At 40.4% G+C, this 18,208-nt stretch overlaps 1 protein-coding gene across 1 annotated transcript in view; it reads right to left on the minus strand.

Annotated features, from left to right (window-relative positions):
* Nucleotides 1-1,557: 1,557 nt before the first annotated feature.
* The window catches only part of LOC149459228 (uncharacterized), a 19,824-nt gene continuing 3,173 nt past the window's right edge, over nt 1,558-18,208 (minus strand). The window contains exons 2-5 of the mRNA XM_089681440.1: nt 17,486-17,579; nt 14,360-14,486; nt 10,075-10,164; nt 1,558-3,402 (exon numbers count right to left, since the gene is read on the minus strand). Coding sequence (XP_089537566.1) covers nt 1,658-3,402; nt 10,075-10,164; nt 14,360-14,486; nt 17,486-17,578 — 2,055 coding nt within the window. The 5' untranslated portion in view covers nt 17,579 and the 3' untranslated portion in view covers nt 1,558-1,657. The remainder of the gene's footprint in view (nt 3,403-10,074; nt 10,165-14,359; nt 14,487-17,485; nt 17,580-18,208) is intronic.

Raw genomic sequence — 18,208 nt, forward strand, 5'->3', positions numbered from 1 at the left:
GTATTGAGGCTTGTCAGGTGGCTCGGAGGATAAGTCCATAGTGTATGAGTTATCCCAGATCCTCCCCTTGGCCATTGGCTGGGGAAAACATGGGCTGAAGTTGAAATAGCACTACCGGCAGGGATGAATGGAGCTGCTGCAAGGTCTGGAGTCCATGAGCCGAAAGGCTCCTGCTATCACTGTGCACCCCAATATACAGGGACGCGGTTGATAAAACAGAATCACTTCGAAATGCATCCCTGTATATTGGGGTACACAACGGTGACAGCAGGAGGCTTTCATCTCTTTCACTCTAGACCTTGCAATGGCTTTATCCATCTCTGCCAGCAGTGTCATTTAAACTTCAGCCCATGCCTTCCCCAGTCAGTGGCCAAGGTGGGGATCTTTGATAACTCATACACGGACTCGGGACTTATCCTTCAACCCACCTTACAAGCCTCTATAACCCACCGTTGTTTGTGAGAACAACTATTGATTTCATTTTGACCATTAAAACTTCCTTATGCATGCTACACTATGGGATGGGGTGTGTGCTCCTCTCTCTCTTTTCTTGTTTAACAAAAACAGGGATACCAAGAATTGGAGATGCTACTCCTTACCTCTACCTTTCTTATCCCTGTACTTTGCAGGAAAGAAAATTGCTTGATTCGCTGAGCTTTTGTATTTGGACAGCAGGAGATTTCCCAGTGGCCAGAATACAATTATCACTGCTGAGTACTATAGTCGCCAACTGGCTGGTTGCGCTGAAGTCAATTGAGCAATCGACTTCAGTACAACCAGCCTGCCCATACATGGATCGAAATTCAGCCAGTTCCCTGCTGAACTTCAATCAGTTTCTGGCCAGCTTAAATTTCACACACTGCCATGAATGAAACCCAAACAAGTCAAATCATCTCTATGCTTGTGTCAGGTCAATGCATAATACTTGAATATGCTTAGGGAAGCAATTCTCTGTCTACACATTATTTTTTGATGGGAAAAGTTTTAATCAGGACTATGACACTGTGGTGCTCTCTATATGTGGGTAACAATAAATACCTATTATAGGTTTAAATCTTGGTGCACCAGATGTTGCTGCTTCCAGCAACTACTTTAGGTGAGCGTATTTAAATTTGTGATACCATATCTTTAGAAACAATGATTCTTGTTTTTGTTATATAGGCCAGTGTGTAAAATTTGGAAGCCAGATCATTCGTATGATAGGCAACCTGCATTTTAGAAAGAAAGTCAGCAATGGATGACCACATACAGTATTTCTAGTATAATACATTTTCATTAGTTCACATCATCTTCTCTGTAAAATCAGTTCACTTTTTTTTTTTAATATCAGGACAGCAGGGTGGTTAGAGCACTTTTTTTGCTTTTGTTAGACAATGAAAACCTTTTAAGTGATAATAATATAAAAAAAGACAGAGATAATATGTTAACAGATAATAATTAAACAAAATATATATTCTGAAACCTTCTCAAATATATGATATTTTTAATGCTGCCTCCTTGTTTTCCTGCAGAGTCCTATAATAAGGTTTTGTTGTGGGACCAAGGGAGAATGCAGTCTTGTTTTGTTCTTTGCCATTTATTTTTTTCTGCTGTATATTACAAAGATAAATAGGAAGCAATTCAAAATTAGACAATAGAGAACAGTATAATGCTAGGACTATTCATATGCATGACGTTTTTTTTGGTGATTTAGAAGCTGAGGTCTCTGGGAAAAAGTCCGTGGACATTTAGGACAGCTGTACGGCCGCTCACCAGTGTGCTTGCGTTTATGTAAAACAAGATGGGTACTATGCTTGAAGGCCATCCCACACTCCCCACATGGGTAAGGACGTTCTCCTGTGTGAGTTCTCTGGTGAGTAATAAGGTGGGAACTAGTAGAAAAGCCCTTCCCGCATTCTATGCAAGCATACGGTCTAATGCCTGTATGAATTCTCTGGTGTGTAATGAGATGGGAACTTTGAGTAAAGCTTTTCCCGCAGTCTCCACATACATAGGGCTTCTCTCCGGTGTGAGTTCTCTGGTGGACAATAAGGTAGGTACTTATGCTGAAGGTCCTGCCACATTCCGAACATTCAAATGGCTTAAAACCAGTGTGAACTCTCTGATGCTTATGTAATGATGAAGATTCAGTAAAGCCTTTACCACAGTAAGAACAGACACAGGGTCTCTCCACCGCATGAGATCTCTCATGTCTCTTGAGACTACAACGTTGAGTGAAACACTTATCACACTTTGAACAAACATAGATGGAAATGCCAGTATGGACCATCTGATGTTTCACTAGCGTTTGTTTTTGACTAAAGCTTTTACCACATTCAGTACAACTGTAACGGCCACACTTTGGTTGGATTTTTTCATAGCTTGAACTCTTTTGCAAACTTTTGTGAGGTTTAAGTTCTCTCACTTCAACTTCATCATCATAAAACATGCTGTACTCCACCGCACCTCTGTCACGGAAGTTATACTGACGCTTGAGGGGCAGACTCCCATGTTTAATAGAGGAGGTTTTTGTGCTGTTTTCTAGATCCCCTGGGAAGTGTACTTTTTCTCCTGTCAATATCTCATGTTTTAAAAAAGATGTATGTAGCTCTTCTGTGTTGGGCACATCTATAATTTTGTCAAGGCTTGACTTCCTCCGCAAGCTCTTGCGAGGTTTACGTTCCCTTACTTTATCTTCAAAAGACAAGGTGCACTGCACTGCAGATTTGTCTCGAAATTTGTGCTGACGTTTAGGGGGCAGACTCCCATTTTTATTAGAGGACGTTTTTGTAGCTTTTTCTAGGTCTCCTGTTAAGTGTACTTTTTCCTCTGTCAATATTTCAGATTTTAAAAAAGACGTATGTAACTCTTCTGTGTTGAGTCTAGGGACACCTACAATTTTGTCATAGCTTGACTTCCTCTTCAAGCTTTTGCGAGGTTTAAGTTCACTCATTTTACCTTCATAAGAGGTGCACTGCACTGCAGCTTTCACTCGGGATTTGTGCTGATGCTTGGTGGGCAGACTCCCATTTTCATTAGAGGATGTTTTTGTACTGTTTTTTAGATCACCTGTGAAGTGTACTACTTCCACCTTCAATTTTTTAGGTGTGAACAGAGATGTATTTACTCCTTTGGTTTTGAATCTGGGGGCACCTATAATTTTGTCATAGACTGACTTCCTCTGCAAGCTCTGGTGAGGTTTATGTTCTCTCACTTCTGCTTCATCATCATAAAACATAGTGTACGCCACTGCAGCTCGATCGCGGAAGTTGTACTTATGTCTGGGGGGTAGACTCCCATTTTCATTAGAAGAAGGTTTTATACGGTTTTTCCGATTACTCGTTAAATAAATATCTTCCACTGTCCGTTCTTTAGATGTTAACTGGGATACATGGAGCACTTCTGTGTTAAAGCTGGGGGCATCTACAAAAGGAATACAAAGTGAGTACCTGGCCAATGAAAAATTGTATTATTCCAAATTTAAGCAAAAATGGACAAAAAGTAATACCTTGATAAAGGGCAAGCATAGTCTTTTATTGCAGGATGTTGAGGCACTCCCTACCCCAATCCATCAGACTGTCACCTACCCTCCTCACCTTCAGGCGCACCCTGAAAACCCTCCTCTTCAGGGAAGCCTCACCTAACACCCGACCTCACCTAACAACTATCCTCCTCCACTCCTCCCACCACTCCATCCCCCACAGCCATCTCCTCCTGTACCATCTTCCCCTCTCTCCCAGATTGTAAGCTCGAAAAAGCAGGGCCCTCAAACCCCTCGTGTAGTGTATTGTTACTGTCTTGTCTCATGTTCTGTCCCCCTTGCTACTGTACAGCGCTGAGCATACCCTTTGGCGCTATATAAATACTGTATAATAATAATAATAATAATACACAAAGTACACATACATACGAATAGTACAGAAAATCACAAACAGTATATGTTGCATTTGAATAAAAATTGCAACTAGAAATGTAAATAAATGGATAAGATGTTGATTTTATTGTAAAGTTGTTAGAAATGCTAATCCATGACTACCAACAGTTTACAGATACCACATCCCAAAAATATACATAATAAAAGGGTGGGATTTTCTAGGCACCAATCAACAACACAGCTAAAATAAAAAATGCAGTATTTTATTTACCAAAGTTTAAAGAGAAATTGTACATATAACACATATATTATTATTATACAGTATTTATAAAGCGCCGATAGTTCGCTCAGCGCTGTACATTACAAAGGGGGACAGAACATGTGACAGAACAATTACAATACAATGCAAAACATGAGGGGATTGAGGGCCCTGCTCTTTCGAGCTTACAATCTAGGAATCTATGGACCAATCTACATTTTTATATCACTTATTGACTGAATTGGTTGAGTTCCATCTCACAAAATATCTTCAGATGGAGAATCTTTGTTAAATAAAATACTGCATTTTTTTTTTATTTTAACTGTGTTGTCGATTGGTGCCTAAAAATTCCCACCTTTTTTCTTTCTTTATAATGTAAAGTTGATGATGGGGGTAAAGCTCTGCCTTAAAGAATAAGTTCACCTTTTTACAAAAAATAATAAATGCACCTTTTTTTGCAAGTAAAAAAATGTTCACTTATTACTTTTTGTTGCAGGAGCCTGCAAAACATTGCCCCAGCGATCAGCATATCGCTGATGCCAAAGCAGGTTTTCTGAAGATCTGTCAGTATATCTGCTTGCCTGTAGGGGATGTACGTGCAAGCAGATATACTGACAAGAAGACTCAATGAACTACCACGGCACTCCACAGTGCCATTGTGAACTACAAGCCAGCAACCGCTAAAGCTGTTGGGATTTGTAGTTTCTCATTCACAGAACACAGACGCATTTTTTTAACCACTTCTATCCAGAGGATATACCCACCTTCCCGAACAGGCAATACGGTGCTGCGTTACTTTAACTGACAATTGCACGGTCATGCAACACTGTACATAAATTAAATTTAAGTCCTTTTTTTCCCACAAAAACAGCTTTCTTTTGGTGGTATTTGATCACTTCTGTGGGTTTTTATTTTTTTGCGCTATAAACAAAAAAAGACCGACAATTTTGTCTTTGCTACAAAAAAAAAAATCTCAATACGTGTAAATTATTTGGTTTACATGAACGTTTTGGTGTATACAAATGGCAGTATATATACACTGGAGATTTTTTTTTTTATACTAGTAATGGCGGTGATCAGTAACTTATAGTGGGACTGCGGTGGGCATTCTGACACTGGGTGGGAACTGCCATTGACATCCCCAGTGACACTAATAAAGTGATCAGTGCTAATAAAAAAAAACACTGACACTGTACTAATGGCACTGGGCAAGAAGGGGTTAACATCTGGGCAATCAAAGGGTTAACCGTGTGCTGTGTGTGTTTTACTAGGGCGACTTGCTGTTTTATATCTCTGTGCTGTGAAGAGAGATACAAAACAGCATGTCCATGCTGAACAGGAGAGACCTGTGTTGTTTACGCACAGGTCTCTCCCGTCAGCTTTATCTGACAATTACTGAGTGGCGGCCGGTTGGGACCTAGTGACTGACATCCCTAGCCGCCAATAGCAGTATGGGTAGGGCAGCGCACGTGCCCCCTACCTGGAAATGCAAATCACATATATATGCATGTGATTTTGCGCAACCCTGTCACCCTGTAGCAGTACTTCTGCTATAGGGCGGCGGGAAAGTGGTTAAATTTGACAGCTAGAGAGGGGGGAGAAGATCCACCGCTAGCTGTCAAAGTGGAGGAGAGGGGACTAGTACATTCATAACATGTTACATCCTGAATATGGGTGAACTTATCCTTTAATACAAAAAGTAGACATTAATACAAATCTGCACATTTTTATTCATTTTAAATATTAAAATGTTCTTTTGGAACAAAACAAAAATATTGCCATTTACCTATCAAAATGTCAAGTAATGCATTTGGGAGCCAAAAATATAAATGCAAGATGAAAAAGGATCTGGGGATCTCAGTAGATGACAGATTCAGCAATAATTTGCATTAAAATGGATATTTATTCAAGAGATAAGACTTGAATTCTACCACTTTACAAAACTCTGGTTCGGCCACATCTTGAATACGTGGCACAGTTTTGGTCACCAATCCTCAGGAAGGAGGTGCTTGAACTGGAGAGAGTAAAGAGAAGGGCAACAAAGCTAATACGAGGGCTGCAAGACCTCAGTTATGAGGAACAGCTACAAACTTATTCTCCCTGGAGAAGATGGGAAAGGATTGCAAAATACAAATCTTTGATAGGTGATTTTAGTCTTGGGATGAAACTATTTACCCTAAAGGTCTCTAAAGAAGACATGTGGCAACACAATGAACTAGGATGAGAAGATTATTTACTGTGAGGGCGGTGAAGGTTTGGAACTCCCTTCCAGTTGATGGTATCAGCAGAGAGTGTAGATAAATTAAAATAAACTTTTAGATGTGTTTCAATGTACAGAGACATAGAAAATGGTAGTGATACCATTGTTGAACACACGTTCAACAATTTGGACTGGTATTCAACTTTACCAACTATTAAAAAAAAAATAATTAATTAAAAAAATACAAAATGTGCAGGGCCTGCTCTTTTGTTAACCAGACCAGGACATTTTTTGCGGTATGGTGCTGCGTTATTTTAACTGACATTTGCACAGTCATGCAACACTGTACATAAATGAAATGCAAGTCTTTTTTTGGTGGTACTTGATCACCTCTGCATTTTTTATTTTTTTCCTTATAAACAAAAAAAAAAAAAAAAAAAAGACAATTTTGAAAAAAAACCTTTTTTTTATCTTCTACTATAAAACATATCCAATGAAAAAAATTTTTAAATTTAATTTCTTCATAAATATAGGCCAACATGGCTTCTACTACTATACATAAAAAAATCCCAATAAGCGTATTTTGATTAGTTTGTGCAAAAGTTATATCATCTACAAACTATGGGACATATACTGGAATTTTAGTTTTTTTAATACTAGTAAAAAAAGCGATCAGTGGCTTATAGCAGGGCTGCGATATTGCAGCAGACATTTTTACACTGACATTTTGTGGGAACCGGTGACACGAATACAGTGATCAGGTCTAAAAATATGCACGGACACTGTACTAATGACATGGAAGGGGTTATACACCTAGGGTGATCAAAGGGTTAACTATGTGCCTAGCTATGTGCTTGGTGTACACTGGGTGGTGCTTTTACTAGAGGAAGTGAAGGATCTTGTTCCCAGCTTTGCAGGCATGCACCCCCCCCCCCCCCCAGAACAGATCTCTGCCTCTGTTTTGTGGCCTGCCTGACGATCGCCGACGGACATCCTTTCACCGGCACTCGCAGATAGGCTTCTGCTGTGAGTGTTCACAGCAAAAGTGATCTGCTGGCAGCGCAAGCATGACCCCTATGGCGTGTTATGATTTTGAAACATAAAAATCCATATGTTGCCGCAAAATATCACTCAATGAGACTTAAAAAAAAGAACAAAAAAAAAAAAACACACCAGCAGTTTCTCCAGAAACTAAGTGTCTTTTCTTTACCATAGACCATTTAAACAAGAGACGCTCAATATTGTTGACCGACCAAGTGCACATAAGAACAAGGTGATGTTAAGCAAACACTATGTTGACTGAATCTAAATGGCCTATTTAACTCTCAGGATTGAGAAGAAGAAACACAATGGGTCCACCCACTCCTGACCAGAAATAACCTGGTCAGTGTTGACCAAAAGTCATAAAATGTTCATTGTGAAGACATGGCATCTATGTACCTGGATTAATAGAGAAAAAGAGACATTGAGAATGGCTCTTCCCAAATAACCTTATTAACCAAGTAAAGCTTCCAATCAATTTTTACAATTGTTAAACAGGACAAGGAGATGGACATGACAGGATCTTTGACATTCATTATCAACAGAGTTAAATATCTGCTGGAATATCAACTAAGTGTTTGCCAATGAGCCACATAGACAATGGCCCTCTCAAGACTGAATAGATCCAGCTACATTTACAATTCTCAGGTGTTTACATAGGCTGTCAAATTATTCAATTCATGGGAACCAAACTCCTTAACTAAGCAACATACTCAGCTGTTAGAGGGTTAAGCAAATCTATCTATATATATATATTTATTTTATGGTCACACAATACAATCCCATCAATTTCACAACTACAAAAGCATATAAAGTATTAACCAAATATCAACTAGTTTCCAATGACTTATGCTATGGATTGTGATTATGGGTAGATATTAAAACACATGATTTACTAACAATATGTGCCTGCATATCAGAGTGCAAAAAAGATATGAGATATATGATACGATGGACTGAAATAACACACGTGCAGCATCCGATAAAGTACCATGACAAGTTACTGGAACATTCTTTTTAATATTATATATTTATTAAGCGGTCTACATTATTTAATATTTTTGATTAAGTTATTTTGCCATAACGGCTGGAGGCACTGTGTCATAATTATATACGGGAGTCCAACACCGTCCAATTCATCAATAATTCATTACCCCAAAAGCACCACAGGCGGAAGTGCAAAATCACATGTATATATACGTGATTTTGCACAGGAGGTCCACCATGTAGCAGTAAAACTGCTATAGGCAGACCTTAAGTTAGTAAGATTGTGCTAAGTTTAGCCCAGAGTATTAGCGTGATTTTTTTTTATCTAAAATTAATTGTACCTCTTACCACAGCTTAATAACAAAAAAGTAGACCTCAAATACAGAAATGTCTTAGTAACCATGGAAGTAGCTGAGAAGACAACACTAACTTATTACCACAAAACACAATATCTACTGCCATAGTCAATAAAGAAAATAAAGATTGATATTAAACATGTAGACAAACATACCATTATGTCTGCAAAGAAAAAAAAGAAAGCGGAAATGGGACTTTTAGGTGCTACCTCTCTAAAAATAGTCTACAAATATACAGCTACTGCTAAAATAATCTACTTTTGCAACAAAACAGTTTCAAAGATAAAATTTTGGTTATAAAAACAGAATTATTGCCCCCTCATACAGTGCTACATACATACCTCCTAATGACCAGCCCATAGCTAATGCCCAAGAAACCTATTAGACCACATTGTTATATCACCAAACATAACATTACAGATTAGCTATCAAGCAGTATACTTCTTGCGTCAATCATGGACGTGGCCAAACAGCTGATAAAAAAAAAAAACACAATCCATCTATGGCCAGCTTTATATTGGTTGTATTTGTGGATCAAACCTGGCTCAGAAAGGAGGAGGATAGATTAACCAGTGCTAGAGGGCAGAGAGCTTGAATGTTGCAAAAACAAAAAAAAAAACATTTTACTTAAAACTTTTTACAACTACTATTAAATATTGAACGTGAAGCATAGACAGAGCTATTTTGGCTATACATCTGGGGATCACAAGAGTGCAGTTCGTTCTGCACTCCTGTGACCCGGTTTCAGCCAACAGTGGGCTAAAGCCCGCTGTTGTCTGACGTGATTCAGCTAGTCCAGGCTGGCTGACTTTAAAGTTGGGATCCATCCAGATGCCTGGACCAGCAGCTGGCTCAGCCTCTCAGCGAGCCACAGAGTCTAAGCAGGCCACTGCAGCCCCCTCCACAGCCTAGTGCTCCAGTGAGCACTGGAAGGGCAGAACAGAGAGCCAGTGACTGACAGTCACTGGCTCTCTGCTCATTGAAGACTGAGAACTCAGACATCAGTGGTCTTTGATCGCTCAGTTCTCGGTCTTAGAGCCACAGGGGGACAGAGACAGCAATGTTCATTTTCTTTTAAAACCCAAACTTCTCTTCGAAGGGAGTGCCCTTACTTTTATGCAGGATTAGGAGTGACTTTTAAGAACTCCAGGCAAAAAGAATCAGTGGCAGCTCTAGAAAGTGAAGTTAAATGTTAGGTATGAGCAGCACTAAAGGTATCCTGGAATGAAGAGGGAAGTAAGTCCTGCAGACTAAAAACCAGATGAGAAGGACTACCATATTTGTTTCCTCCTCTGCAACATTAGAGCTCACACGGGTTACGGGTTTACCTTGAAAATAAATACAAAACATGTAACTAATGTATGTCATGCAAACTCACCTTGTGAATGTTTTTTCAATTCTGTAATAAATAGATCTTCATCTTGTTCAATTTTTGATATTAAAGTTGGCTTTTCAAGCTGGTGGTATCCTAAGAGAAAACCACAAAGATGAATTTTTTTTACAAAAAGGATAACTCTTAAATGCGCTTTGAAGACGGAATCCAAAAATAGGGAATGCAAAATAATTTCTTATTCGCCTCGCCCAGAGCTTTAGCAGCATCTCATCATCCCTTATGATCTACTACAGGGGTGTTCAACCTTTTGAAGAACAAAGGCCACTTAAGGGATTTGGTAACCGGTCTTAGGCCACAATTAAATAAATTGGTTCAGAATTATTTTCAATAGCATAATGAACATTTTCTTCCTGCAGATGCTGAATGGAGGGAGAAGAGAAGCCAGCTTTCAGTGGCTGCAGGAGTGGACTAGCTCCTGTACATGCCATTCCTGCTGCCCCTCCAGTCCAAGTGTAAAACAGAATGTGACAAGCAGGCCACATGGGTCGCCTGGAGAACGGGGCAGAGTCGCCATTGCAATTCCAGATGACACACCAGTGGTTCAATTATGGGGTTTTACCACCCCCAAACCACAAATGTAAGCAAGCCCTTAGTGTCCTGAGCCCCCATTAAAGGCAATGACAGGCGGCATTGATGGGCACTGCAGAGCAGTACACCTGCGGCTTAGCTGCGCTTTGCCATAGACTTCTATTAAATCTTGCAGGTGTGGTACACTTTCTGAAACAGCACCAAAACTGCTGCATTCAGGAGGTTTGGTGCGCTTTCAGAAAGTATACCAAATCCGCAGGATATAATAGAAATGTATGGCTCAGTGCAGCTAACCCACAGAAAGCCGCAGGTGAACTGCGCTGCAGCCGCAGATCAGTGTGAAAGCAGCCTTATAGTTTTAACCCTTTTATAGGTGCTAATATGTCCATTGCAAAAGTGTAGTGTTGTTTAATACACTGACCTTTATTACCTCTTCCAGCTTCCACTGGCATCGCTCTCCAGGCTGCTAGAAGGGCCCCAGGCAAAGTGAACTTGGTATCACTCCGCCTGGGACAGGAGCCGGCACTACACAGGAAGCATCGGCTTATGTGGCTCATGCGCTTTCCACAGTCACTTGCTTCCTCCACTGCGGGCCTGATGCACTCTGATGCTCTGGGATGGTGGTTGGGCAAGCCAACTCCAGGCATGCGCTTCCCTGGTTTGAGGTTGAGGGCCACATTAGAACGCTCTGCGGGCCACAGGCCGAGCAGCCCTGCTTTAAAGTGTAGGGAAGAGTAGGAGGTGTATAGAGTAGGTAGGAGTTTTTTTGTGTCCTGCTGGGGAGATGTTGCCAGAGTAGAGAAAAAAAAACATCTTAAAACAGTTGACACCAGAATAATTATCCCCATTGAAAAATTTCCACTTATCTTTGGCTCTCCTGACAAACATAGGGTTTTTTTCTTACTTTGTGTCTCTCTGACAATGGGCACCAGAATGAATTGAGGAGTGAATTTACTCAGCCGGGACACAGGCCACAATAAAACGTAACCGCTTCCCCACCGCCCTACAGCAGAAGTACTGCTACATGGCCGGCAGGGCTGCGCAAAATCACGTATATATAGGTGATTTTTTATTTTCGGGTAGGGGGCGTGTGTGCTGCCCTTCCCGCGCTGCTATTGGCAACTACAGATGTCAATCACCTGGTCCCGGCCGGAGATTCCCTGCAGGCACCCAGCGATCGCGGAGGAACACTGACAGAGGAGAGGTCCGTATGTAAACAATACAGATTTCTCCCGTCAGCACCAGAATGATGCTTTGTATGGCTCTGTATACAAAGCAGCGTGCTTACACAGTAAAGCACACACAGACAAAATGGTAAAACAGCACACAGTTAGTTTGCCCCAAATGTTAACCCCTTCCTGCCCAGTGCCAGTGCTTTTTATTAGCACTGATCACTGTATTGGTGTCACTGGGGATGTCAGTAGCAGTTAGTTCTCCCCCAGTGTCAGAATGACCGCCGCAGTCCCACTATAAGTCGCTGATCACTGCCATTACTAGTATAACAAAAAAAAAATTCCAGTATATATACCACCGCTTGAAGACACTAACTTTCATGTAAACCAATTAATGTACACGTATTGGGATTTTTTTTTTTTTTTTTTAGCAAAGACATGTCGCAGAATACAATTTGGCCTAAATTTATGATGAAATTTGATTTTTGAAATTTTTTTTACCGGATAGGTTTTATAGCAAAATGTCAAAAATATAGTTTTTTCTTCAAAATTGTCAGTCTGTTTTTGTTTAATAGCGCAAAAAATAAAAAAAATGCACCAGCAATCAAATACCACCGAAAGAAAGCTCTATTTGAGAAAAAAAAAAAGGGACATAAAATTTAATTTGGGTGAAGAGTTACATGACCGCGCAATTGTCAGTTAAAGTAACGCAGCGCCATATTGCAAAAAATGGCCTGGTAAGGAATGGGGGGGGATGTAAATCCTCTGGAGGGCAAGTGGTTAAAGAAGATATGTTCCCTCAATATGACATCCTCCAAGGATCGTGCCTCGCACACGCTCCAGGGGTTGTGCTCCGGCACAATCTGTCACTGGCTGTGTCCACCAGACACAGCCAATGACAGATCACTACACTAGCCTGCTTGCCAGTGTAATGTGATCACTGGGACCAATCACTGCAAATCACATGACAGTTGTAAACAATGAATGGTTTCCTTTCATGCCATTCATTGCTTACAACTGTGCTGCGAGCTGTGATTGGTCACAGTAGTCACATGTACAGAATGGGCCAATCACAGCCCATTTGTAGCATGTGATCAGCTGTGGCCAATCACATGCTGTGGGAGTAGGTAAAAAAAAAGAAAAAAAAAAAAAAAGGAAAAATAACTTTTTTTTTTTTTACTACACATATACTGTCACCAGTCAGTGTCCCTGATTACCGCCACACCAGTTATATGATGACGCTGTTGACAGTATGTAAAAATGATTTAAAAAAAGCCAACTTCAAAAAAACTCGCCATGCCTTTTACTAAATACCTCAGAATGTCTATTCTGAAAAGTAGTCATTTGGGGGGTAGTTGTACTGTCCTGGCATTTTGGGGCCTCAAGAAATGAGACTGGCCATCAGTACATCAGGATTTATAGATTTTTAGATATATACCATAGTTTGTACAACTTTCCTCCTAATAAATAATAAACACTGATTTGGGTTATTTCACCAAAGAAATGTAGCAGAATACATTTTGGCCTAAATGTATAAAGAAAGATTATTTTTGCAAAATTTTATAATATAAATGAAAACTGTTTTTTTTTTTCCCTCAAAATTTGCGGTCTTTTTTCGTATCTTTAGCAGAAAATTAAAAACCCAGTGCCGATTAAATACCACCACAGGGAAGCTCTATCTGTCCCCCAAACAAAGATAAAAAATTCATATGGGTACAGTGTTGCATGGCTGAGTAATTGTCAAAGTTTGACATCACTGAAAGCTGAACATTGGCCTGGCAGTAAAGGGGTGAAAGTGTCCGGTATTGAGGTGGTTAAAATGTTTTGACTAAATGCCCAAAAAGTGTATGTATAGCATAACATTATTATGCTCATTTCTACAGTGGCAGTCAAAGTTCTCAGAAGCACAGTACCCATGCCCTAATCATTACCACTTTTTAAAGTGTTACTTAACCCTGGACCCTGCATTCACTATATCTGGTCTCCCACAGTACACAGAACATGGAAGTGCAATTATTTTAGTTAAGAGAAACTGCTAAATACTTTTTCTCATCCGCAGGTACAGCAGTCTTGTGATTTCTATCAGTGTCCAGCCGAGCACTGGTTAAAGCTTGTAGGCGTTGTCATTCTGCTCTAGGAGGATGCAGAACCCCTGACCTTTGCATGGACAGTGCTGACTGGCCCTGTGTTGATCACATGCACTCTTCCAAGAAAAAAAAAAAACCTCTCCAGCAATACACACCAACTAAGCATGTGCAGAGTGACTCCACACAATATGTCTTATCAGGAGATAAGAGGGGAGCACTGAAAGAAGGGGAGGATCAGAGAAGTCATGATCAAACAGCCTTTTTACACAACGCAAAGGATTAACCCTTAGGTTCCAAAGTGAGTAGAACAAGCATGCTTTACTGCATATACAGACTGATTTTACTGTTGTGGGTTTAGTAACATCTTAAGGCTAATCAATTATTATAAGAGGTTAGACAAAAGAATTTTGTTAAAGACAAACATTTATCCCTGACTCTTTAGACAGATTATGTGGCTATTATAAAGTAATTCATTCAACCTACCCAAAGAGTGGATTGCTTGGTAATTATCGATCATTACTTGTCGATAGAGTTCCATTTGGTCGACTTTTAGATATCGCCATTCTTCCTCTGAGAAATACACAGCAACCTCTTCAAAATCTGTAGGGGGCTAAAAACCACCAAGAGTAAGTTTATCATATAGAATACGTCTTATTCACAGCTAGCAGACAAAACAATGCCCTCACAAGGCAAGCTTTCCCACATTATGGCAATTGACACTGTTTGTAGTCAACTGATTGCCATTGTGCTTGTGTGCGCACATATTTCCAGAAATGCATGGGGCAGCACTTCCGCCTGGCAGTACTAGGGTCACTGGTTCGAATCCCAACCACAGCACCACCTGCCTGGAGTTTGCATGTTTTCTCTGTGCCTGTGTGGGTTTCCTCCGGGTACTCCGGTTTCCTCTCCCATTCCAAAGACATGCTGGTAGGTTAATTGGATCCTGTCTAAATTGCCTGCCTAGTATGTGTATGTATGAATGTAAGTTAGGGACCTTAGATTGTCGCTCCTTGAGGGTTAGGGACTGATGTGAATACAATAGATATGTAAAAGCGCTGCAAAAATTGATGGCGCTATACAAGTACCTGTAATAAATGTGTACACATTCACATTCATAGTAGCCTGTGCTAAACAGGTTCAGCACTGGCCTCTTCCAAGTCATGCTTGAGTGACTTGCCATCTACATGGGAACTGCTAACCTCCATACTTCTTCAGAGAACATCTTGTGTTTCTTCAATGAAAACAAGACTAACTCTTATAACATGAGGCAGAGGTTGTTGACATCATCTGTTCCTTCTTTCTGCCTCATCCAATCAGAGAACACCTTGTATTCATTAAAAAAAATACAGGCCATTATTTTCATGTAAGAGGTGCTGAGAGAGTGATCCCCTGTACAGTTCAGTACTGTTCAGTGTACAGGTGGCAAGTTGCTTGAGAAGCACCCAGAGCCCATCTCTGACTGTAATGGATTTCTGAATCCCCAGCAGCCCTACAAGTGTGAGATATGAAGAACTAGATGTAACCAAGCTGGACCAATGTAAGTTGAACAAAAAGTTCAGCTTTAATTGTCTGCACTTTACATCTAGCCTCCACACTACTATAAGATTTGTCAATGAAAACAGTCCATATACAAACATTTAAACGGCACAGTATAAAACGGGGTTTCTAAAGCAGAGTTCCATTAAACCACCTAGGGTTCCTCCAGGGATTGCTAGGGGTTCTTTGAGCAATGGGCAATTTCTGCCTCTCAGATAGGTTTTCACTGACACCATTGATCTTTTTAGTGATCTATAAAGGGGGAATGACCACAAGTGGAAGGAGCATTCTTCCCGCTGACCACACACTAATACAGTCAGGTCTATAAATATTGGGATATTGACACAATTCTAACATTTTTGGCTCTATACACCACAATGGATTTGAAATGAAACGAACAAGTGTGCTTTAACTGCAGACTGTCAGCTTTAATTTGAGGGTATTTACATCCAAATCAGGTGAACGGTGTAGGAATTACAACAGTTTGCATATGTGCCTCCCACTTGTTAAGGGACCAAAAGTAATGGAACAATTGGCTTCTCAGCTGTTCCATGGCCAGGTGTGTGTTATTCCCTCATTATCCCAATTACAATGAGCAGATAAAAGGTCCAGAGTTAATTTCAAGTGTGCTATTTGCATTTGGAATCTGTTGCTGTCAACTCTCAAGATGAGATCCAAAGAGCTGTCACTATCAGTGAAGCAAGCCATCATTAGGCTGAAAAAACAAAACAAACCCATCAGAGAGATTGCAAAAATATTAGGCGTGGCCAAAACAACTGTTTGGAACATTCTTAAAAAGAAGGAACGCACCGGTGAGCTCAGCAACACCAAAAGACCCGGAAGACCACGGAAAACAACTGTGGTGGATGAGCGAAGAATTCTTTCCCTGGTGAAGAAAACATCCTTCACAACAGTTGGCCAGATCAAGAACACTCTCCAGAAGGTAGGTGTATGTGTGTCAAAGTCAACAATCAAGAGGAGACTTCACCAGAGTGAATACAGAGGGTTCACCACAAGATGTAAATCATTGGTGAGCCTCAAAACCAGGAAGGCCAGATTACAGTTTGCCAAACGAAATCTAAAAAAGCCTTCACAGTTCTGGAACAACATCCTATGGACAGATGAGACCAAGATCAACTTGTACCAGAGTGATGGGAAGAGAAGAGTATGGAGAAGGAAAGGAACTGCTCATGGTCCTAAGCATACCACCTCATCAGTGAAGCATGGTGGTGGTAGTGTCATGGCATGGGCATGTATGGCTGCCAATGGAACTGGTTCTCTTGTATTTGATGATGTGACTGCTGACAAAAGCAGCACGATGAATTGTGAAGTGTTTCGGGAATATTATCTGCTCATATTCAGCCAAATGCTTTAGAACTCATTGGACGCCGCTTCACAGTGCAGATGGACAATGACCCAAAGCATACTGCAAAAGCAACCAAAGAGTTTTTTAAGGGAAAGAAGTGGAATGTTATGCAATGGCCAAGTCAATCACCTGACCTGAATCCGATTGAGCATGCATTTCACTTGCTGAAGACAAAACTGAAGAGAAAATGCCCCAAGAACAAGCAGGAACTGAAGACAGTTGCAGTAGAGGCCTGGCAGAGCATCACCAGGGATGAAACCCAGTGTCTGGTGGTGTCTATGTGTTCCAGACTTCAGACTGTAATTGACTGCAAAGGATTTGTAACCAAGTATTAAAAAGTGAAAGTTTGATTTATGATGATTATTATTATTATTCTGTCCCATTACTTTTGGTCCATTAACAAGTGGGAGGCACATATGCAAACTGTTGTAATTCCTACACCGTTCACCTGATTTGGATGTAAAATCCCTCAAATTAAAGCTGACAGTCTGCAGTTAAAGCACATCTTGTTCGTTTCATTTCAAATCCATTGTGGTGGTGTATAGAGCCAAAAATGTTAGAATTGTGTCCATGTCCCAATATTTATGGACCTGACTGTATATCATGAGTTGTAGATATAGTCATTTTGATCAGGGGTTCCCTGAGACCAGAGAGCTATTTCAAGGGTTCCTCTGTGTTGAACAATTTGAGAAAGGTTGTTATAAAACCTGTAAATGTGTTTTCTTTCTTTTTGCAGCAAGCCTCTGGGGGGGCACTTTTGTCTTTTTCCTCTTTACTCTTGTGGCCTTCAACCTTGGCATTCTGGGGAAATAAAAACACACATATACAGAAAAAACCTAACAATAATAGTGTCAAAATGGTTTTCATTTTTTATAAAGTGACCTCTGGTTGTTGACAAGAAATTCCAGTATTACTTCATCTCTACATTCTATTTCTCAGAAAATTCAAATTTTTAGCCGATTCCTACCAACCAATCAGAATCTAGTGCAGAATCAGTTGAGCTACACATTGCTCTTTATTTAAAGCCCAGCTCCACTTCTCCCCCAACTCTCTGATCTCCCTCCCACCCCAGATGTTAACCACTTTCTGGATAGAAAGAAAACAGTGGCTCTGAAGAAGAGGCAAACCCCTCGAAATGCGTTAGCCTGTTGGAAGTCCAAGGTTCCCATTGCGGATGGACATGTAGTGTGGATTGGACAATGCTGTTCTTTGTGATGTGTATTTGACATCTATGTCAATTGTGAATATGATACCTATTTTTTAGCATTTCAATAAATGTTTTTTACGATAATGTTTGTTTTCTTTATATCCAGAGCATTTGGACTACCCCGGTCCAATGAGGGCAGCAAGGAGTGCACATTCCGGGACATCCGAGATGTAGCCATAGTCCTAGCCGAGTCCATCCCCAAGCACAGGAGTATTTGAGTTTG

This window comes from Staurois parvus, unplaced genomic scaffold (genome assembly GCF_062004578.1).
Source record: "Staurois parvus isolate SC_StPar_1 unplaced genomic scaffold, SC_StPar_1.0 ptg000267l, whole genome shotgun sequence".
Taxonomy (NCBI): domain Eukaryota; kingdom Metazoa; phylum Chordata; class Amphibia; order Anura; family Ranidae; genus Staurois; species Staurois parvus.